Source organism: Aquarana catesbeiana, linkage group LG01 (genome assembly GCF_042186555.1).
Source record: "Aquarana catesbeiana isolate 2022-GZ linkage group LG01, ASM4218655v1, whole genome shotgun sequence".
Taxonomy (NCBI): Eukaryota; Metazoa; Chordata; class Amphibia; order Anura; family Ranidae; genus Aquarana; species Aquarana catesbeiana.
In genome coordinates, this window is record NC_133324.1 from 988559255 (window position 1) to 988583890 (window position 24636).

The 24636-nt window shown below is 43.7% G+C and overlaps 1 protein-coding gene across 1 annotated transcript in view; it reads left to right on the top strand.

Annotated features, from left to right (window-relative positions):
* The window catches only part of NPR2 (natriuretic peptide receptor 2), a 187154-nt gene that overhangs the window by 120871 nt on the left and 41647 nt on the right, over positions 1–24636 (top strand). The window contains exons 13-19 of the mRNA XM_073612133.1: positions 3413–3572; positions 4976–5131; positions 6072–6240; positions 7261–7407; positions 8535–8658; positions 9912–9980; positions 14371–14545. Of these exons, the coding sequence (XP_073468234.1) occupies positions 3413–3572; positions 4976–5131; positions 6072–6240; positions 7261–7407; positions 8535–8658; positions 9912–9980; positions 14371–14545 (1000 nt within the window). The remainder of the gene's footprint in view (positions 1–3412; positions 3573–4975; positions 5132–6071; positions 6241–7260; positions 7408–8534; positions 8659–9911; positions 9981–14370; positions 14546–24636) is intronic.

A 24636-nucleotide genomic window follows, 5' to 3' on the forward strand; every position in this document is an offset into this window, starting at 1 on the left:
ACAAGAGGGGGACAGAGGCAGCACACATACTACAGGAGGGGGACAGAGGCAGCGGACATACTACAGGAGAGGGACAGAGGCTGCGGACATACTACAGGAGAGGGACAGAGGCTGCGGACATACTACAGGAGTTGGAGAGAGGCTGCGGACATACAACAGGAGAGGGACAGAGGCTGCGGACATACTACAGGAGGGGGACAGAGGCTGTGGACATACTACAGGAGGGGGAAAGAGGCTGCGGACATACTACAGGAGGGGGACAGAGGCTGCGGACATACTACAGGAGGGGGACAGAGGCTGCGGACATACTACAGGAGGGGGACAGAGGCTGCGGACATACTACAGGAGGGGGACAGAGGCTGCGGACATACTACAGGAGGGGGACAGAGGCTGCGGACATACTACAGGAGGGGGACAGAGGCTGCGGACATACTACAGGAGGGGGACAGAGGCTGCGGGCATACTACAGGAGGGGGACAGAGGCTGCGGACATACTACAGTAGGGGGACAGAGGCTGCGAACATACTACAGGAGGGGGACAGAGGCTGCCTGCGGACATACTACAGCAGGTGGACAGAGGCTGCGGACATACTACAGGAGGGGGACAGAGGCTGCTGACATACTACAGGAGGGGGACAGAGGCTGCGGACATACTACAGGAGGTGGACAGAGGCTGCGGACATACTACAGGAGTTGGAGAGAGGCTGCGGACATACTACAGGAGGGGGACAGAGGCTGCGGACATACTACAGGAGGGGGACAGAGGCTGCGGACATACTACAGGAGAGGGACAGAGGCTGCGGACATACTACAGGAGGGGGACAGAGGCTGCGGACATACTACAGGAGGGGGACAGAGGCTGCGGACATACTACAGGAGGTGGACAGAGGCTGCGGACATACTACAGGAGTTGGAGAGAGGCTGCGGACATACTACAGGAGGTGGACAGAGACTGCGGACATACTACAGGAGGGGGACAGAGGCTGCGGAAATACTACAGTAGGTGGACAGAGGCTGCGGACATACTACATGAGGTGGACAGAGGCTGCGGACATACTACAGGAGGTGGACAGAGGCTGCGGACATACTACAGGAGGGGGACAGAGGCTGCGGACATACTACAGGAGGGGGACAGAGGCTGCGGACATACTACAGGAGGGGGACAGAGGCTGCGGACATAATACAGGAGGGGGACAGAGGCTGCGGACATACTACAGGAGAGGGACAGAGGCTGCGGACATACTACAGGTGTTGGAGAGAGGCTGCGGACATACCACAGGAGGGGGACAGAGGCTGCGGACATACTACAGGAGGGGGACAGAGGCTGCGGACATACTACAGGAGGGGGACAGAGGCTGCGGACATACTACAGGAGGTGGACAGAGACTGCGGACATACTACAGGAGGGGGACAGAGGCTGCGGATATACTACATGAGGTGGACAGAGGCTGCGGACATACTACAGGAGGGGGACAGAGGCTGCGGACATACTACAGGAGGGGGACAGAGGCTGCGGACATACTACAGGAGGGGGACAGAGGCTGCGGACATACTACAGGAGTTGGAGAGAGGCTGCGGACATACTACAGGAGAGGGACAGAGGCTGCGGACATACTACAGGAGGGGGACAGAGGCTGCGGACATACTACAGGAGGGGGACAGAGGCTGCGGACATACTACAGGAGGGGGACAGAGGTTGCGGACATACTACAGGAGGGGGACAGAGGCTGCGGACATACTACAGGAGGGGGACAGAGGCTGCGGACATACTACAGGAGGGGGACAGAGGCTGCGGACATACTACAGGAGGGGGACAGAGGCTGCGGACATACTACAGGAGGTGGACAGAGGCTGCGGACATACTACAGGAGGGGGACAGAGGCTGCTGACATACTACAGGAGGGGGACAGAGGCTGCGGACATACTACAGGAGGTGGACAGAGGCTGCGGACATACTACAGGAGTTGGAGAGAGGCTGCGGACATACTACAGGAGGGGGACGGAGGCTGCGGACATACTACAGGAGGTGGATAGAGGCTGCGGACAAACTACAGGAGTTGGAGAGAAGCTGCGGACATACTACAGGAGGGGGACAGAGGCTGCGGGCATACTACAGGAGGTGGACAGAGACTGCGGACATACTACAGGTGTTGGAGAGAGGCTGCGGACATACTACAGGAGGGGGACAGAGGCTGCGGGCATACTACAGGAGGTGGACAGAGACTGCGGACATACTACAGGAGTTAGACAGAGGCTGCGAACATACTACAGGAGGGGGACAGAGACTGCGGAGATACTACAGGAGGGGGACAGAGGCTGCGGACATACTACAGGAGGAGGACAGAGGCTGCGGACATACTACAGGAGGAGGACAGAGGCTGCGGACATACTACAGCAGGGGGACAGAGGCTGCGGACATACTACAGGAGGGGGACAGAGGCTGCGGACATGATAGTGTCCTCTTCACCCCCTCAAAGTAGCCTTCTCCTCTGTCCACCATCATATTACAGTCTCCACACCAGTGTGTGCTGCTCTTGTGCTGCTTCCCTTTCACCTCTCCACAGTCCACAGGGCAGCACATCAGTGTCCTTCACTGTCCCCCTGCATGCCATGGCTTCACCCCCCTCCCCCCAGTAATGCCATGTCATCCTCTGTCGCCTGTCCCCAGACCCAGTAGTGTCAGCTGCTGTCCCCAGTAATGTCATCCTCAGCTCCAGTGTCACACTCTTCTCCTCACTTACCCCCCCTTGACTCCTTCGCCTATGGCGAGTGCACAAAACGTGGCTGCCGTGTCTTAGCCCGGAACAAGTGTACTCTGGAAACTATTAAAAAATGGCGCCGGGCGGCGCCATTAAGTTACTGCGCATGCACCCCGGCCAAGCGAGTACGAGCTTTCCCAAGCCCAGCCGGATTCAGAATGGCATATGCGCAGTTACATGGTAGGCTCACGGCCATCTTTTTTATGGGCACCGCTGCCTGTAACGGACATTTACGGGCGGGCGATTGGTAACACTGGGAAGCGGCGGCCGGTGGCACGGCTGGGGCTCCAGGCCAGCTCTGGGCCCCAAGCAATTGCTTGTTTTGCCTGTCCTGTCGCGACGGGCCTGGCACTATGCACCCCTTCTTGTACACATCTGGGTGTTCTACCAGCTTTTTCAGCCCTGGAGAAATGGCTAATATTATTATTGATGAATTGTCACTAATACAGCATCAGATTTTCGACAGAATCGACAGAAATGAGAACTTTTAATCTGCAGCTGTATTGTTGCCATCAGTGTAGACAGGTTCTCTTGTTAGACCCCATTCCTTTTCCTATTGTGTCCTTATGATGTGTGATTTGCAGGGTCCTCAGAGGCCTTCACTCTCCATCAGATGTGCCAGGTTGGTAATGTTCCTCCTTCTGTTTCCTCAGGGAATGTGTTTTCTGCACCGCAGCATCATCACCACCCACGGGAATCTCAAATCCTCCAACTGTGTGGTGGACAGCCGATTCGTTTTGAAGATCACGGACTATGGACTGGCCAGCTTCCGATCCAGCTGTGATGCAGACGATGTCTATGCCTTGTATGCCAGTGGGTGTGAATGTCCACAGTTACCTCGTATTCCCCCCCGTGAGATCTGCTATGTAATGACAGGTCACCCAATCCCAGGCCGGACCTTCTCCTGGGACCAGTGCAGCTTATAGATGGCTCTGTATACAGATCTGTATATGTATAACCCATGTACAGACTTTATGGCCAAAAGTCTGCGGGCACCTGGTCACCACACTTACTGTATATGGTGTTCGTGGGCATCCCATTTCAAACCATGCCATTATTATACACTAAAGTTGACCACCATGCTGCCCACGCCTATTAATATAGCGCTGCCCTCCCCCCATGGCCATTAGTATAGAGGTGCCCTGCCTCACGGCCATTAATATGGAGTTGCCCTCCCCCATGGCCATTAATACAGAGCTGCCACCCCCCCATGGCCATTGCTATAGAGCTGCCCTCCCATCATGGCTATTAATACAGAGTTACCTCCTTTGTGGTTATACCATCCTCCACTCTTCTGCAAAGAATAACAACAAGATTTCGGAGGGTGTCTGCGGGAAATTGTACCCATTTGTGAAGTCAGGTACTGATGTTGGATGAGAAGATCTGGCTCACCATCGGTGTTCCAATTCATCCCACAGGTGTTCAGTAGGGTGAGGGCTTTATGCAGCACATTATAGGAGCATACTATCTCCCCTATGGATTGTGATGGGGGTCTCACTGGCCCCCCCAGGATAGTGTCCAGCATATAGATTGTGATGGATGATGGGGGTCTCATTGTCCCCCTAGGATAGTGTCCAGGGGTCTCATTTTCCTTCAGGGGTTAGCATTCAACATATAGATTGTGATGATTGCCCTCTCTGGATAGTGTCTAGGTTATACATTGTGATGGGGTCTCACTGCACTCCAGAGTGGTATCCACCATATAATTTGTGATGGGGGTCTCACTGGCCCCACCAGGATAGTGTCCAGCAGCATATAGATTGTGATGGGAGTCTCATTGCCCTCTAGGATAGTATTCAGCATGTTGACTGCAATAGAGTCTCATTGTCCCTCCCAGGATAGTGTGCAGCATATTAACTGTGATGGGTGTTCCATGCCCCCCCCCCCCCCCCCCCAAGAGGGTCCAGCGTATAAATTATGATAGGGATCTCATTGCCCCAGGATGGTATCCACCATATATATTGTGATGGAGGTCTCACCATCCTTTGGGATAGTGTCCAGCACATGGGGGTCTCATTGCCCCCCAGGATGGTATCCATTATATAAATTGCGATGGGGGTCTCATTGCCCCCCAGGATGGTATCCACCATATAAATTGTGATGGGGGGTCTCTATATAGTAGATTGTGATGGGGGACTCATTGTCCTCTGCAATAGCTGTGTGTGTAATGATGGCCTTGTATGACATAGCTGATAGCAGCTCTTCTTTCTATACAGAGAAGCTGTGGACGGCTCCGGAGCTCCTGAGAATGAACAGACCCCCTCCTCAGGGCACACAGAAGGGTGATGTCTACAGCTTTGGGATCATACTGCAGGAGATTGCCCTGAGGAACGGGGCCTTCTACATCCAGGGCATGGACCTCAGCCCCAAGGGTAATGACTGCAGAGTTTATTTACTGGAGGATGGAGGGTGTGCCTAGGGTGGAGACGATATCAGGATTTAATCCCCCTGCATTCTGAGTGCCTGTTGCCACCCAGCGAGAAGGTGAAGAGAATCTTTCTAATAGGGGCACAGAGGGCAATAAAAACACTGACAGGACTTCAATGAGAAAAAGGAGGAGAATTAGCCCTGTTCTCTGCTGGTGCCAGGGGCCTTAAGTTGGCCTCAGGTGTGTGAAGCTGTATTACAGGAAAGCATAGGGGGTGGTGGGGTAAGGTGAGCACTAGTCCAAACCATTTCCACCAGTGATGGTAAGCAAAGAGCAACATTTGTGATCTTCAATGTTTTAATTAAATGGACAAGAAGGTCCCAAAAAAGAACCTCAAGGATCTCCAACACGTTTCACAGTGATATTTGGGGACCCCAGCCAAGAACCATGAGGTCCTCCAACACATTTCACGGTGATGTTTGTAGGTTTCAAACTAGAACCTCGAGGACATCGGATGCATTTCACAGTGATGGTTGGAGTGCTAAAACAAGAGCTTCAGGGTCCTCCAACACTGTTCACAGTGATGTTTGGAGATCTCAAACACCTCAAGGTCCTCTGTTTCACAGTGACGTTTGGAGATCCCAAACAAGCACCTTGGGGTCCTCCGATGCATTTTGCAATGATGTTTGGGGGTCCAAATCAAGGACCTCAAGGTCTTTTATTTCACAATGATGTTTGAGGAACCATTGTGTGATGTTGGTGTGGGTTGGGTGTCTGATGATTTTTGTGGTCCTGTGGCCCCCCGCTCTTCCTCCTGCAGATCATTTCACTCTGACAAAGTCCTGAAATATGAAAAGTTATTTTGGTTCCTCTCCCTGTTTTAAGCTGTTGGAATCCGTGGGTTTCATATAATCTGTCATCCCCATCTACCATCCTCCCTCCAGAGATTGTCCAGAAGGTCCGGAATGGCCAGCGTCCATTTTTTCGGCCCACGGTGGACACTAGCTGTCACAGCGAGGAGTTGGGCATCCTCATGGACCGATGTTGGGCGGAGGAGCCCCTGGACCGCCCAGACTTTAGCCAGATTAAGATGTACATCTGCAAGTTCAACAAGTGAGCAACTGTGGGGGGAAGATGTCCTGCGTGGTGGGGAGGGGTGATGTCTTAAGGGGAGGGGTGACATCTTACATCCTTGGGAGGGGTAATGTCCTGCATGGTGTGGAGGGGTGATGTCCTACATCCTGGGGAGGGGTGGTACCCTACATCCTGGGGTGGGGTGATGTCCTGCATGGTGTGGAGGGGTGGTGCCCTACATCCTGGGGAGGGGTGGTGCCCTACATCCTGGGGAGGGGTGGTGCCCTACATCCTGGAGAGGGGTGGTGCCCTACATCCTGGGGAAGGGTGTTGCCTTACATCCTGGGGAGGGGTGGTGCCCTACATCCTGGGGAGGGGTGATCTCCTGCATGGTGTGGAGGGGTGATGTCCTGCATGGTGTAGAGGGGTGGTGCCCTACATCCTAGGGAGGGGTGGTGTTCTGCATGGTGTGGAGGGGACGGTTTCCTACATCCTGGGGAGGGATGGTGCCGTACATCATGGGAAGGGGTGATGTCCTGCATGGTGTGGAGGGGTGGTGCCCTACATCCTGGAGAGGGGTAATGTCATGCATGGTGTGGAGGGGTGGTGTCCTACATTCTGGGGAGGGGTAATGTCATGCATGGTGTGGAGGGGTGGTGCCCTACATCCTGGAGAGGGGTAATGTCATGCATGGTGTGGAGGGGTGGTGCCCTACATCCTGGAGTGGGGTGATGTCATGCATGGTGTGGAGGGGTGGTGTCCTACATTCTGGGAAAGGGTGGTGTCCTACATTCTGGGGAGGGGTAATTTCCTACATCCTGGGGAGTGGGCAATACCCAAGGGGGTGTGGTATGCTACATGCCTAGTTTGGTGAGGGTATGCCACATCCTGGTTGAGCAGGGGATGTCCTACATCCTGGAGAGGGATGGGAGAGGTCTACATCCAGAGGAGGGGGTGATATCCTTAATCCCAGAAATGGGGGGTATTTTACATCCTGGTAGGAGGGGTATATCTTATATTGAGGGGAGGGGGAATTATCTGACACTGTGTGTTTTGCAGGGAGTGGACAACCAGCATCCTGGATAACTTACTGTCCCGTATGGAGCAATACGCCAACAATCTGGAGAAGTTGGTGGAGGAGAGGACACAGGCCTACCTGGAGGAGAAGCGTAAAGCCGAAAACCTGCTTTACCAGATCCTGCCACAGTGAGCATCAATACTCCACCGATAATACAAATACTGCATTGCACCACACAATACAAAAACCACGCTACATAATACAAATACTGTATGGGGGAGGGGTCAGAATGTCAGGTGTACTGGGGGGAGGGGTCAGTATGGCAGTTGTATGGGGGGAGGGGTCAGTATGGCAGTTGTATGGGGGGAGGGGTCAGTATGACAGTTGTATGGAGGGAGGGGTCAGTATGACAGTTGTATTAGGAAGGAGTCAGTATTGTCACTTGTATTAGAGGGAGGGGTCAATATTGTCACTCGCATTGGGGGAGGGGTCAATATTGTCACCTGCGTTGGGGGAGGGGTCAGTATGGCAGTTGTATCAGGGGAGGGGTCAGTATGGCAGTTGTATCAGGGGGAGGGGTCAGTATGGCAGTTGTATCAGGGGGAGGGGTCAGTATGGCAGTTGTATCGGGGGAGTGGTCAGTATGGCAATTGTATCAGGGGTAGGGGTCAGTATGTCAGTTGTATCGGGGGAGTGGTCAGTATGGCAATTGTATCAGGGGGAGGGGTCAGTATGACAGTTGTATGGGGGAGGGGTCAGTATGTCAGTTGTATGGGGGAGGGGTCAGTATGTCAGTTGTATCAGGGGGAGGGATCAGTATGTCAGTTGTAACAGGGGGAGGGGTCAGTATGTCAGTTGCATCAGGGGGAGGGGTCAGTATGTTAGTTGTATCAGGGGGAGGGGTCAGTATGTTAGTTGTATCAGGGGGAGGGGTCAGTATGTTAGTTGTATCAGGGGGAGGGGTCAGTATGTTAGTTGTATCAGGGGGAGGGGTCAGTATGTTAGTTGTATCAAGGGGAGGGGTCAGTATGTTAGTTGTATCAGGGGGAGGGGTCAGTATGTCAGTTGTATCAGGGGGAGGGGTCAGTATGTCAGTTGTATCAGGGGGAGGGGTCAGTTGAATCGGGGGGTCAGTATGTCAGTTGTATCGGGGGGGGGTCAGTATGTCAGTTGTATCGGGGGAGGGGTCAGTTGTATCAGGGGAGGGGTCAGTTGTATCAGGGGAGGGGTCAGTGTCCGGGAGGCTCTGTATACAGGTCATGGTCCAGGTATATGTATATTATACACATGACGTGATCTGTTATTCTGTACTCAGCTCGGTGGCGGAGCAGTTGAAGAGAGGAGAGACGGTCCAGGCCGAGGCCTTTGATAGCGTCACCATCTATTTCAGTGACATTGTAGGGTTCACATCCATGTCTGCAGAGAGCACCCCAATGCAGGTAGGTACCCCAACATACTTCATATATATATATATATATATATATATATATATATATATATATATCAGTGTGTATACCAGGCGGAGAGATCAGACTAAACGATGAGCTGGACAGAAGACACACAATCCACACCGACCAACAACCTGATAGTATCCCGCCTGTGAGCACATATCTGAAATAATCTGTCACAGACCTAGCCAGAACAGAGGCTGTTGGAGAGGACTGTATGCAAGCCTGTTGCCCACCGATTATGGGCCCTAGCATTTGAGGTGAATGAGAAATCCAGTCTGAACTGTATTAATCGGACTCAGTCATGTATATATTGTATGGGGACTCCTTACTGTATATTTGTGTCCCTGAAGAGGGAGGGGGGATTCCTCCAGCAGCCCCCTGCTGATAAGACTGATTCATTCTGCTGGGACACATCCTGTGAGGAGATGCTGGTGTTATCAACATGTGTTTATGTTAATGGAGAGAGCTGATCACATTAGCCACCAGCACTGGCTAATAGACGAATGGTCTAGGCTGAGGAGGGGGGAGATTGTTGTTTGTATTGTTAATTGTATTAATGTGTGAAGCTCGGTGCCCACAAGACTGTCATCTGGTCTGGGTACATTTTGTAGTAAATTAGGTCATGTTAATTAGGTTAGCTTTGAGTCATCCCTGCTGTATAAATGTGTGTGAGATCTCAAAATAAAGGTAGTTCTGATGTACTCCAAGACTGGTGTTGTCTAGTTCTTGGGGGTTCCTATAGCCAGATCCATTGGACTCGTGTTCCAGAACTTAGGAAGCGGTATATGACGGAAGCACTCAAGCGGAGTGTGGGGCGTTCTGTGACATAATCAAACCCGCCTTTCCTGTATAACCGTCCAATGGGTAACCCCCCCATAGGTGTAATATCTGAATTGGAAGAACTTTATCACGTGTGGAAAGTGGTTAATAAGAGGAAAAAAATAAACACTCAGCAGAAGTCATTTTAAAACCGATAAAAACACCTAAAATGACAAAAATCCACCAGAATTTCCCTTTCTCATGATCCTCATTGGATTTTTTCAAAGAAATTTGGGTAAAATTTTGGTAAAGTGAAATTGTCCAGTGTTGCCCCCCTATTATTATGTACAGACTCTGGATAGGAGAGTGGACAGAATTGCCCTTCTGAGATTGAATGATTGTGTGTGACCCCCGAAATCTCCCCCGGGGTACACAGACGTTCCTTGTCCCCGGAGTTCTAATTGCGTCCTTTCTTCACACAGGTGGTAACGTTACTCAATGACCTGTACACCTGCTTTGACGCCATAATAGACAACTTTGACGTTTACAAGGTAAGAATCTCCCGCAGGGAGGTGTGTGGAGCTGGCCCAGCACGGCCATCTGGCTACTGCAGCACGTTCCGAAAGGGCTTCTGCAGATAATAATCATGAATCCTACTGAGGTGGGAAGTCTGACAAGCTGCTTAGTGTAACCAACACCAGTTCCAATAATGATCGTCCACCCGACATCAGAGATCAGTACAGGTGTATTATACAGAGATCAGTACAGGTGTATTATATAGAGATCAGTACAGGTGTATTATATAGAGATCAGTACAGGTGTATTATATAGAGATCAGTACAGGTGTATTATACAGAGATCAGTACAGGTGTATTATATAGAGATCAGTACAGGTGTATTATACAGAGATCAGTACAGGTGTATTATACAGAGATCAGTACAGGTGTATTATATAGAGATCAGTACAGGTGTATTATACAGGGATCAGTACAGGTGTATTATACAGAGATCAGTACAGGTGTATTATATAGAGATCAGTACAGGTGTATTATATAGAGATCAGTACAGGTGTATTATACAGAGATCAGTACAGGTGTATTATACAGAGAGATCAGTACAGGTGTATTATATAGAGATCAGTACAGGTGTATTATACAGAGATCAGTACAGATGTATTATATAGAGATCAGTACAGGTGTATTATACAGAGATAAAGTACAGGTGTATTATACAGAGATCAGTACAGGTGTATTCTACAGAGATCAGTACAGGTGTATTATATAGAGATCAGTACAGGTGTATTATACAGGGATCAGTACAGGTGTATTATACAGAGATAAAGTACAGGTGTATTATACAGAGATCAGTACAGATGTATTATACAGGGATCAGTACAGGTGTATTATACAGAGATCAGTACAGGTGTATTATACAGAGATCAGTACAGGTGTATTATACAGAGATAAAGTACAGGTGTATTATACAGAGATCAGTACAGGTGTATTATACAGAGATCAGTACAGGTGTATTATACAGAGATCAGTACAGGTGTATTATACAGAGATCAGTACAGGTGTATTATACAGAGATCAGTACAGGTGTATTATACAGAGATCAGTACAGGTGTATTATATAGAGATCAGTACAGGTGTATTATACAGAGATAAAGTACAGGTGTATTATACAGAGATCAGTACAGGTGTATTCTACAGAGATCAGTACAGGTGTATTATATAGAGATCAGTACAGGTGTATTATACAGAGATAAAGTACAGGTGTATTATACAGAGATCAGTACAGGTGTATTATACAGAGATCAGTACAGGTGTATTATATAGAGATCAGTACAAGTGTATTATACAGAGATCAGTACAGGTGTATTATACAGGGATCAGTACAGGTGTATTTTACAGAGATCAGTACAGGTGTATTATATAGAGATCAGTACAGGTGTATTATACAGAGATCAGTACAGGTGTATTATACAGAGATCAGTACAGGTGTATTATACAGAGATCAGTACAGGTGTATTATACAGAGATCAGTACAGGTGTATTATACAGAGATCAGTACAGGTGTATTATACAGAGATCAGTACAGGTGTATTATACAGAGATCAGTACAGGTGTATTATACAGGGATCAGTACAGGTGTATTATACAGAGATCAGTACAGGTGTATTATACAGAGATCAGTACAGGTGTATTATATAGAGATCAGTACAGGTGTATTATACAGAGATCAGTACAGGTGTATTATATAGAGATCAGTACAGGTGTATTATATAGAGATCAGTACAGGTGTATTATATAGAGATCAGTACAGGTGTATTATACAGAGAGATCAGTACAGGTGTATTATACAGGGATCAGTACAGGTGTATTATACAGAGATCCGTACAGGTGTATTATACAGAGATCAGTACAGGTGTATTATACAGGGATCAGTACAGGTGTATTATACAGAGATCAGTACAGGTGTATTATACAGAGATCAGTACAGGTGTATTATACAGGGATCAGTACAGGTGTATTATACAGGGATCAGTACAGGTGTGTTATACAGAGATCAGTACGGGTGTATTATACAGAGATCAGTACGGGTGTATTATACAGAGATCAGTACAGGTGTATTATACAGGGATCAGTACAGGTGTATTATACAGAGAGATCAGTACAGGTGTATTATACAGAGATCAGTACAGGTGTATTATACAGAGATCAGTACAGGTGTATTATACAGACATCAGTACAGGTGTATTATACAGAGATCCGTACAGGTGTATTATACAGGTATACAGGGATCAGTACAGGTGTATTATACAGAGATCAGTACAGGTGTATTATACAGAGATCAATACAGGTGTATTATACAGAGATCAGTACAGGTGTATTATACAGAGATCAGTACAGGTGTATTATACAGAGATCAGTACAGGTGTATTATACAGAGATCAGTACAGGTGTATTATACAGGGATCAGTACAGGTGTATTATACAGAGATCAGTACAGGTGTATTATACAGAGATCAGTACAGGTGTATTATACAGAGATCAGTACAGGTGTATTATACAGAGAGATCAGTACAGGTGTATTATACAGAGATCAGTATAGGTGTATTATACAGAGATCAGTACAGGTGTATTATATAGAGATCAGTACAGGTGTATTATATAGAGATCAGTACAGGTGTATTATACAGAGATCAGTACAGGTGTATTATACAGGGATCAGTACAGGTGTATTATACAGGGATCAGTACAGGTGTATTATACAGAGATCAGTACAGGTGTATTATACAGATAGATCAGTACAGGTGTATTATACAGACAGATCAGTACAGGTGTATTATACAGAGATCAGTACAGGTGTATTATACAAGGATCAGTACAGGTGTATTATACAAGGATCAGTACAGGTGTATTATACAGAGAGATCAGTACAGGTGTATTATACAGAGATCAGTACAGGTGTATTATACAGAGAAATCAGTACAGGTGTATTATACAGAGATCAGTACAGGTGTATTATACAGAGAGATCAGTACAGGTGTATTATACAGAGAGATCAGTACAGGTGTATTATACAGAGAGATCAGTACAGGTGTATTATACAGAGATCAGTACAGGTGTATTATACAGAGAGATCAGTACAGGTGTATTATACAGAGAGATCAGTACAGGTGTATTATACAGAGAGATCAGTACAGGTGTATTATACAGAGAGATCAGTACAGGTGTATTATACAGAGATCAGTACAGGTGTGTTATACAGAGAGATCAGTACAGGTGTATTATACAGAGATCAATACAGGTGTATTATACAGAGAGATCAGTACAGGTGTATTATACAAGGATCAGTACAGGTGTGTTATACAGAGAGATCAATACAGGTGTATTATACAGAGAGATCAGTACAGGTGTATTATACAGAGAGATCAGTACAGGTGTATTATACAGAGAGATCAGTACAGGTGTATTATACAGGGATCAGTACAGGTGTATTATACAGGGATCAGTACAGGTGTATTATACAGGGATCAGTACAGGTGTATTATACAGGTATACAGGGATCAGTACAGGTGTATTATACATAGACCAGTACAGGTGTATTATACAGGGATCAGTATAGGTGTATTATACAGGTATACAGGGATCAGTACAGGTGTATTATACAGATATACAGGGATCAGTACAGGTGTATTATACAGGTTTACAGGGATCAGTACAGGTGTATTATACAGAGATCAGTACAGGTGTATTATACAGAGGTCAGCACAGGTGTATTATACAGGTATACAGGGATCAGTACAGGTGTATTATACAGGGATCAGTACAGATGTATTATACAGGTATACAGGGATCAGTACAGCTGTATTATACAGAGACCAGTACAGGTGTATTATACAGGGATCAGTACAGGTGTATTATACAGGTATACAGGGATCAGTACAGGTGTATTATACAGAGATTCGTACAGGTGTATTATACAGGTTTACAGGGATCAGTACAGGTGTATTATACAGAGATCAGTATAGGTGTATTATACAGAGATCAGTACAGGTGTATTATACAGAGATCAGTACAGGTGTATTATACAGGGATCAGTACAGGTGTATTATACAGGGATAAGTACAGGTGTGTTATACAGGTATACAGGGATCAGTACAGGTGTATTATACAGAGACCAGTACAGGTGTATTATACAGGGATAAGTACAGGTGTATTATACAGGTATACAGGGATCAGTACAGGTGTATTATACAGGTATACAGGGATCAGTACAGGTGTATTATACAGGTATACAGGGATCAGTACAGGTGTATTATACAGGTGTACAGGTGTATTATACAGGGATCAGTACAGGTGTATTATACAGGGATATAGTAATCATCCTATCCTCCGAACACATGCCCACCTGAGGTGTCTGCTCTCTCTGCAGGTGGAGACCATCGGAGATGCCTATATGGTGGTATCGGGGTTACCGGTACGGAACGGGAAATTACACGCACGAGAAATTTCTAGAATGTCACTGGCACTTCTGGACGCTGTAAGAACATTCAAAATCCGTCACAGACCGAGCACACAACTCCGCCTCCGAATAGGAATACACACAGGTATCCCCCACTTCCCCACCCCCTTCCATTCCTCTTCTCTGCTCTGCAAATGGTACAGATCCGTGGGTGTATTTTACAGAGATCAGTACAGGTGTATTATACAGGGATCAGTACAGGTGTATTATACAGAGATCAGTACAGGTGTATTATACAGGGATCAGTACAGGTGTATTATACAGAGATCAGTACAGGTGTATTATACAGGGATCAGTACAGGTGTATTATACAGAGAGATCAGTACAGGTGTATTATACAGAGATCAGTACAGGTGTATTATACAGAGATCAGTACAGGTGTATTATACAGAGATCTGTACAGGTGTATTATACAGAGATCAGTACAGGTGTATTATACAGAGATCAGTACAGGTGTATTATACAGGGATCAGTACAGGTGTATTATATAGAGATCAGTATAGGTGTATTATACAGAGAGATCAGTACAGGTGTATTATACAGAGAGATCAGTACAGGTGTATTATACAGAGAGATCAGTACAGGTGTATTATACAGAGATCAGTATAGGTGTATTATACAGAGAGATCAGTACAGGTGTATTATACAGAGAGATCAGTACAGGTGTATTATACAGAGAGATCAGTACAGGTGTATTATACAGAGATCAGTACAGGTGTATTATACATTGATCAGTACAGGTGTAGATCAATACAGGTGTATTATACAGAGAGATCAGTACAGGTGTATTATACAGAGAGATCAGTACAGGTGTATTATACAGAGATCAGTACAGGTGTATTATACAGAGATCAGTACAGGTGTATTATACAGGGAGATCAGTACAGGTGTATTATACAGAGAGATCAGTACAGGTGTATTATACAGAGAGATCAGTACAGGTGTATTATACAGAGAGATCAGTACAGGTGTGTTATACAGAGATCAGTACAGGTGTATTATACAGATAGATCAGTACAGGTGTATTATACAGAGATCAGTACAGGTGTATTATACAGAGAAATCAGTACAGGTGTATTATATAGAGATCAGTACAGGTATATTATACAGGTGTATTATGGAGGTTTACAGGGATCAGTACAGGTGTATTATACAGATATACAGGGATCAGTACAGGTGTATTATACAGATATACAGGGATCAGTACAGGTGTATTATACAGATATACAGGGATCAGTACAGGTGTATTATACAGATATACAGGGATCAGTACAGGTGTATTATACAGATATACTGGGATCAGTACAGGTGTTTTATACAGGGATCAGTACAGGTGTATTAACCCTTTCATGACTAAGCCTATTTTTGAAATTTGGTGTTTACAATTTAAAATCTGTATTTTTTGCTAGAAAATTACTTAGAACCCCCAAACACTAATGTATATTTTTTAGCAGAGAATCTAGAGAATAAAATGGAGATCGTTGCAATATTTTATATCACATAATACAGACATACAGGGATCAGTACAGGTGTATTATACAGATATACTGGGATCAGTACAGGTGTATTATACAGGGATCAGTACAGGTGTATTATACAGGGATCAGTACAGGTGTATTATACAGATATACTGGGATCAGTACAGGTGTATTATACAGGGATCAGTACAGGTGTATTATACAGATATACAGGGATCAGTACAGGTGTATTATACAGATATACAGGGATCAGTACAGGTGTATTATACAGATATACTGGGATCAGTACAGGTGTATTATACAGGGATCAGTACAGGTGTATTATACAGATATACAGGGATCAGTACAGGTGTATTATACAGATATACAGGGATCAGTACAGGTGTATTATACAGATATACAGGGATCAGTGCAGGTGTATTATACAGATATACAGGGATCAGCACAGGTGTATTATACAGATATACTGGGATCAGTACAGGTGTATTATACAGATATACTGGGATCAGTACAGGTGTATTATACAGGGATCAGTACAGGTGTATTATACAGGGATCAGTACAGGTGTATTATACAGGGATCAGTACAGGTGTATTATACAGGGATCAGTACAGGTGTATTATACAGATATACAGGGATCAGTGCAGGTGTATTATACAGATATACAGGGATCAGCACAGGTGTATTATACAGATATACTGGGATCAGTACAGGTGTATTATACAGATATACTGGGATCAGTACAGGTGTATTATACAGGGATCAGTACAGGTGTATTATACAGGGATCAGTACAGGTGTATTATACAGGGATCAGTACAGGTGTATTATACAGGGATCAGTACAGGTGTATTATACAGATATACAGGGATCAGTGCAGGTGTATTATACAGATATACTGGGATCAGTACAGGTGTATTATACAGGGATCAGTACAGGTGTATTATACAGATATACAGGGATCAGCACAGGTGTATTATACAGATATACAGGGATCAGTACAGGTGTATTATACAGGTATACAGAGATCAGTACAGGTGTATTATACAGATATACAGGGATCAGTACAGGTGTATTATACAGATATACAGGGATCAGTACAGGTGTATTATACAGGGATCAGTACAGGTGTATTATACAGATAAACAGGGATCAGTGCAGGTGTATTATACAGATATACAGGGATCAGTACAGGTGTATTATACAGATATACAGGGATCAGTACAGGTGTATTATACAGATATACAGGGATCAGTACAGGTGTATTATACAGATATACAGGGATCAGTACAGGTGTATTATACAGATATACAGGGATCAGTACAGGTGTATTATACAGATATACTGGGATCAGTACAGGTGTATTATACAGATATACAGGGATCAGTACAGGTGTATTATACAGATATACAGGGATCAGTACAGGTGTATTATACAGATATATACAGGGATCAGTACAGGTGTATTATACAGGGATCAGTACAGGTGTATTATACAGATATACAGGGATCAGTGCAGGTGTATTATACAGATATACAGGGATCAGTGCAGGTGTATTATACAGATATACAGGGATCAGTGCAGGTGTATTATATAGATATACTGGGATCAGTACAGGTGTATTATACAGATATACAGGGATCAGTACAGGCGTATTATACAGATATACAGGGATCAGTACAGGTGTATTATACAGATATACGGGGATCAGTACCGGTGTATTATACAGCTATACAGGGATCAGTACAGGGTTAGTATACAGGGATCAGTACAGGTGTATTATACAAATATACAGGGATCAGTACAGGTGTATTATACAAATATACAGGGATCAGCACAGGTGTATTATACAGATATACAGGGATCAGTACAGGTGTATTATACAGATATACAGGGATCAGTACAGGTGTATTATACAGATATACAGGGATCAGTGCAGGTGTATTATACAGATATACAGGGATCAGTGCAGGTGTATTATACAGATATACTGGGATCAGTACAGGTGTATTATACAGGGATCAGTACAGGTGTATTATACAGATATACAGGGATCAGTACAGGTGTATTATACAGATATACAAGGATCAGTACAGGTGTATTATACAGATATACAGGGATCAGCACAGGTGTATTATACAGATATACTGGGATCAGTACAGGTGTATTATACAGATATACAGGGATCCAGGTATATTATACAGATATACAGGGATCCAGGTGTATTATACAGGTATACAGAGATCAGTACAGGTGTATTATACAGATATACAGGGAACAGTACAGGTGTATTATACAGGGATCAGTACAGGTGTATTATACAGATATACAGGGATCAGTGCAGGTGTATTATACAGATATACTGGGATCAGTACAGGTGTATTATACAGGGATCAGTACAGGTGTATTATACAGGGATCAGTACAGGTGTATTATACAGATATACAGGGATCAGTGCAGGTGTATTATACAGATATACAGGGATCAGTACAGGTGTATTATACAGATATACAGGGATCAGTACAGGTGTATTATACAGATATACAGGGATCCAGGTATATTATACAGATATACAGGGATCCAGGTGTATTATACAGGTATACAGAGATCAGTACAGGTGTATTATACAGGTATACAGGGATCAGTACAGGTGTATTATACAGGTATACAGGGATCAGTACCGGTGTATTATACAGATATACAGGGATCAGTACAGGTGTATTATACAGGTATACAGGAATCAGTACAGGGTTAGTATACAGATATACAGGGATCTGTACAAGGTTAGTATACAGGTATACAGGGATCAGTACAGGTGTAGTATACAGATATACAGGGATCAGTACAGGTGTATTATACAGATATACAGGGATCAGTACAGCTGTATTATACAGAGATCTGTACAGGGTTAGTATACAGCTATACAGGGATCAGTACAGGGGTATTATACAGATAAACAGGGATCAGTACAGGTGTATTATACAGATATACAGGGATCAGTACAGGTGTATTATACAGGAGGTGTATTATACAGGTATACAGGGATCAGTACAGGTTTATTATACAGGAGGTGTATTATACAGCTATACAGGGATCAGTACAGGTGTATATTACAGATAAACAGGGATCAGTACAGGTGTATTATACAGGTATACAGAGATCAGTACAGGGTTAGTATACAGGTATACAGGGATCAGCACAGGTTACAGCTATACAGGGATCAGTACAGGTGTATTATACAGATAAACAGGGATCAGTACAGGCGTATTATACAGATATACAGGGATCAGTACAGGTGTATTATACAGGTATACAGGGATCAGCACAGGTGTATTATACAGCTATACAGGGATCAGTACAGGGTTAGTATACAGGTATACAGGGATCAGTACAGGTGTATTATACAGATATACAGGGATCAGTACAGGGTTAGTATACAGATATACAGGGATCAGTACAGGCGTATTATACAGATATACAAGGATCAGTACAGGTGTATTATACAGATATACAGGGATCAGCAAAGGTGTATTATACAGCTATACAGGGATCAGTACAGGGTTAGTATACAGGTATACAGGGATCAGTACAGGTGTATTATACAAATATACAGGGATCAGCACAGGTGTATTATACAGATATACAGGGATCAGCAAAGGTGTATTATACAGATATACAGGGATCAGTACAGGTGTATTATACAGATATACAGGGATCAGTACAGGTGTATTATACAGATATACAGGGATCAGTACAGGTGTATTATACAGATATACAGGGATCAGCACAGGTGTATTATACAGATATACAGGGATCAGCAAAGGTGTATTACACAGATATACAGGGATCAGTACAGGTGTATTATACAGATATACTGGGATCAGTACAGGTGTATTATACAGATATACAGGGATCCAGGTATATTATACAGATATACAGGGATCCAGGTGTATTATACAGGTATACAGAGATCAGTACAGGTGTATTATACAGATATACAGGGATCAGTACAGGTGTATTATACAGGGATCAGTACAGGTGTATTATACAGGGATCAGTACAGGTGTATTATACAGATATACAGGGATCAGTGCAGGTGTATTATACAGATATACAGGGATCAGTACAGGTGTATTATACAGGGATCAGTACAGGTGTATTATACAGATATACAGGGATCAGTACAGGTGTATTATACAGGTATACAGGAATCAGTACAGGGTTAGTATACAGGTATACAGGGATCAGTACAGGTGTAGTATACAGATATACAGGGATCAGTACAGCTGTATTATACAGAGATCTGTACAGGGTTAGTATACAGCTATACAGGGATCAGTACAGGTGTATTATACAGGAGGTGTATTATACAGCTATACAGGGATCAGTACAGGTGTATATTACAGATAAACAGGGATCAGTACAGGTGTATTATACAGGTATACAGAGATCAGTACAGGGTTAGTATACAGGTATACAGGGATCAGCACAGGTTACAGCTATACAGGGATCAGTACAGGTGTATTATACAGATATACAGGGATCAGCACAGGTGTATTATACAGCTATACAGGGATCAGTACAGGGTTAGTATACAGGTATACAGGGATCAGTACAGGTGTATTATACAAATATACAGGGATCAGCACAGGTGTATTATACAGATATACAGGGATCAGTACAGGGGTATTATACAGATAAACAGGGATCAGTACAGGTGTATTATACAGATATACAGGGATCAGTACAGGTGTATTATACAGGAGGTGTATTATACAGGTATACAGGGATCAGTACAGGTTTATTATACAGGAGGTGTATTATACAGCTATACAGGGATCAGTACAGGTGTATATTACAGATAAACAGGGATCAGTACAGGTGTATTATACAGGTATACAGAGATCAGTACAGGGTTAGTATACAGGTATACAGGGATCAGCACAGGTTACAGCTATACAGGGATCAGTACAGGTGTATTATACAGATATACAGGGATCAGCACAGGTGTATTATACAGCTGTACAGGGATCAGTACAGGGTTAGTATACAGGTATACAGGGATCAGTACAGGTGTATTATACAGATATACAGGGATCAGTACAGGTGCATTATACAGATATACAGGGATCAGCACAGGTGTATTATACAGATATACAGGGATCAGTACAGGGTTAGTATACAGGTATACAGGGATCAGTACAGGCGTATTATACAGATATACAGGGATCAGTACAGGTGTATTATGCAGATATACAGGGATCAGTACAGGTGTATTATACAGATATACAGGGATCAGCACAGGTGTATTATACAGATATACTGGGATCAGTACAGGTGTATTATACAGGTATACAGGGATCAGTACAGGTGTATTATACAGATATACAGGGATCAGTACAGGTGTATTATACAGATATACAGGGATCAGCAAAGGTGTATTATACAGCTATACAGGGATCAGTACAGGGTTAGTATACAGCTATACAGGGATCAGTACAGGTGCATTATACAGATATACAGGGATCAGCACAGGTGTATTATACAGATATACAGGGATCAGTACAGGTGTATTACACAGATATACAGGGATCAGCACAGGTGTATTATACAGATATACAGGGATCAGCAAAGGTGTATTATACAGATATACAGGGATCAGTACAGGTGTATTATACAGATATACAGGGATCAGTACAGGTGTATTATACAGATATACTGGGATCAGTACAGGTGTATTATACAGATATACAGGGATCAGCAAAGGTGTATTATACAGATATACAGGGATCAGCACAGGTGTATTATACAGATATACTGGGATCAGTACAGGTGTATTATACAGATATACAGGGATCAGTACAGGTGTATTATACAGATATACAGGGATCAGCACAGGTGTATTATACAGATATACTGGGATCAGTACAGGTGTATTATACAGATATACAGGGATCAGCACAGGTGTATTATACAGATATACTGGGATCAGTACAGGTGTATTATACAGATATACAGGGATCCAGGTATATTATACAGATATACAGGGATCCAGGTGTATTATACAGGTATACAGAGATCAGTACAGGTGTATTATACAGATATACAGGGATCAGTACAGGTGTATTATACAGGGATCAGTACAGGTGTATTATACAGGGATCAGTACAGGTGTATTATACAGATATACAGGGATCAGTGCAGGTGTATTATACAGATATACAGGGATCAGTACAGGTGTATTATACAGATATACAGGGATCAGCACAGGTGTATTATACAGATATACTGGGATCAGTACAGGTGTATTATACAGATATACAGGGATCAGCACAGGTGTATTATACAGATATACTGGGATCAGTACAGGTGTATTATACAGATATACAGGGATCCAGGTATATTATACAGATATACAGGGATCCAGGTGTATTATACAGGTATACAGAGATCAGTACAGGTGTATTATACAGATATACAGGGATCAGTACAGGTGTATTATACAGGGATCAGTACAGGTGTATTATACAGGGATCAGTACAGGTGTATTATACAGATATACAGGGATCAGTGCAGGTGTATTATACAGATATACAGGGATCAGCACAGGTGTATTATACAGATATACAGGGATCAGTACAGGTGTATTATACAGATATACAGGGATCAGTATAGGTGTATTATACAGATATACAGGGATCAGTACAGGTGTATTATACAGATATACAGGGATCAGTACAGGTGTATTATACAGATATACAGGGATCCAGGTGTATTATACAGGTATACAGAGATCAGTACAGGTGTATTATACAGGTATACAGGGATCAGTACAGGTGTATTATACAGGTATACAGGGATCAGTACCGGTGTATTATACAGGTATACAGGGATCAGTACAGGTGTATTATACAGATATACAGGGATCCAGGTGTATTATACAGGTATACAGAGATCAGTACAGGTGTATTATACAGGTATACAGGGATCAGTACAGGTGTATTATACAGGTATACAGGGATCCAGGTGTATTATACAGGTATACAGAGATCAGTACAGGTGTATTATACAGGTATACAGGGATCAGTACAGGTATATTATACAGATATACAGGGATCCAGGTGTATTATACAGGTATACAGAGATCAGTACAGGTGTATTATACAGGTATACAGGGATCAGTACAGGTGTATTATACAGGTATACAGGGATCAGTACCGGTGTATTATACAGGTATACAGGGATCAGTACAGGTGTATTATACAGATATACAGGGATCAGTACAGGTGTATTATACAGGTATACAGGAATCAGTACAGGGTTAGTATACAGATATACAGGGATCTGTACAAGGTTAGTATACAGGTATACAGGGATCAGTACAGGTGTAGTATACAGATATACAGGGATCAGTACAGGTGTATTATACAGATATACAGGGATCAGTACAGCTGTATTATACAGAGATCTGTGCAGGGTTAGTATACAGCTATACAGGGATCAGTACAGGGGTATTATACAGATAAACAGGGATCAGTACAGGTGTATTATACAGATATACAGGGATCAGCACAGGTGTATTATACAGATATACAGGGATCAGTACAGGTGTATTATACAGGAGGTGTATTATACAGGTATACAGGGATCAGTACAGGTTTATTATACAGGAGGTGTATTATACAGCTGTACAGGGATCAGTACAGGTGTATTATACAGGTATACAGAGATCAGTACAGGGTTAGTATACAGGTATACAGGGATCAGCACAGGTTACAGCTATACAGGGATCAGTACAGGTGTATTATACAGATATACAGGGATCAGTACAGGTGCATTATACAGATATACAGGGATCAGCACAGGTGTATTATACAGATAAACAGGGATCAGTACAGGCGTATTATACAGATATACAGGGATCAGTACAGGTGTATTATACAAATATACAGGGATCAGCACAGTTGTATTATACAGATATACAGGGATCAGTACAGGGTTAGTATACAGGTATACAGGGATCAGTACAGGCATATTATACAGATATACAGGGATCAGTACAGGTGTATTATACAGATATACAGGGATCAGCACAGGTGTATTATACAGATATACAGGGATCAGTACAGGTGTATTATACAGATATACAGGGATCAGTACAGGTGTATTATACAGATATACAGGGATCAGCACAGGTGTATTATACAGATATACAGGGATCAGTACAGGGTTAGTATACAGGTATACAGGGATCAGTACAGGCATATTATACAGATATACAGGGATCAGTACAGGTGTATTATACAGATATACAGGGATCAGTACAGGTGTATTATACAGATATACATGGATCAGTACAGGTGTATTATACAGATATACAGGGATCAGCACAGGTGTATTATACAGATATACAGGGATCAGCAAAGGTGTATTACACAGATATACAGGGATCAGTACAGGTGTATTATACAGATATACAGGGATCAGTACAGGTGTATTATACAGATATACAGGGATCAGCACAGGTGTATTATACAGATATACAGGGATCAGCAAAGGTGTATTACACAGATATACAGGGATCAGTACAGGTGTATTATACAGATATACAGGGATCAGTACAGGTGCATTATACAGATATACAGGGATCAGCACAGGTGTATTATACAGATATACAGGGATCAGTACAGGTGCATGTC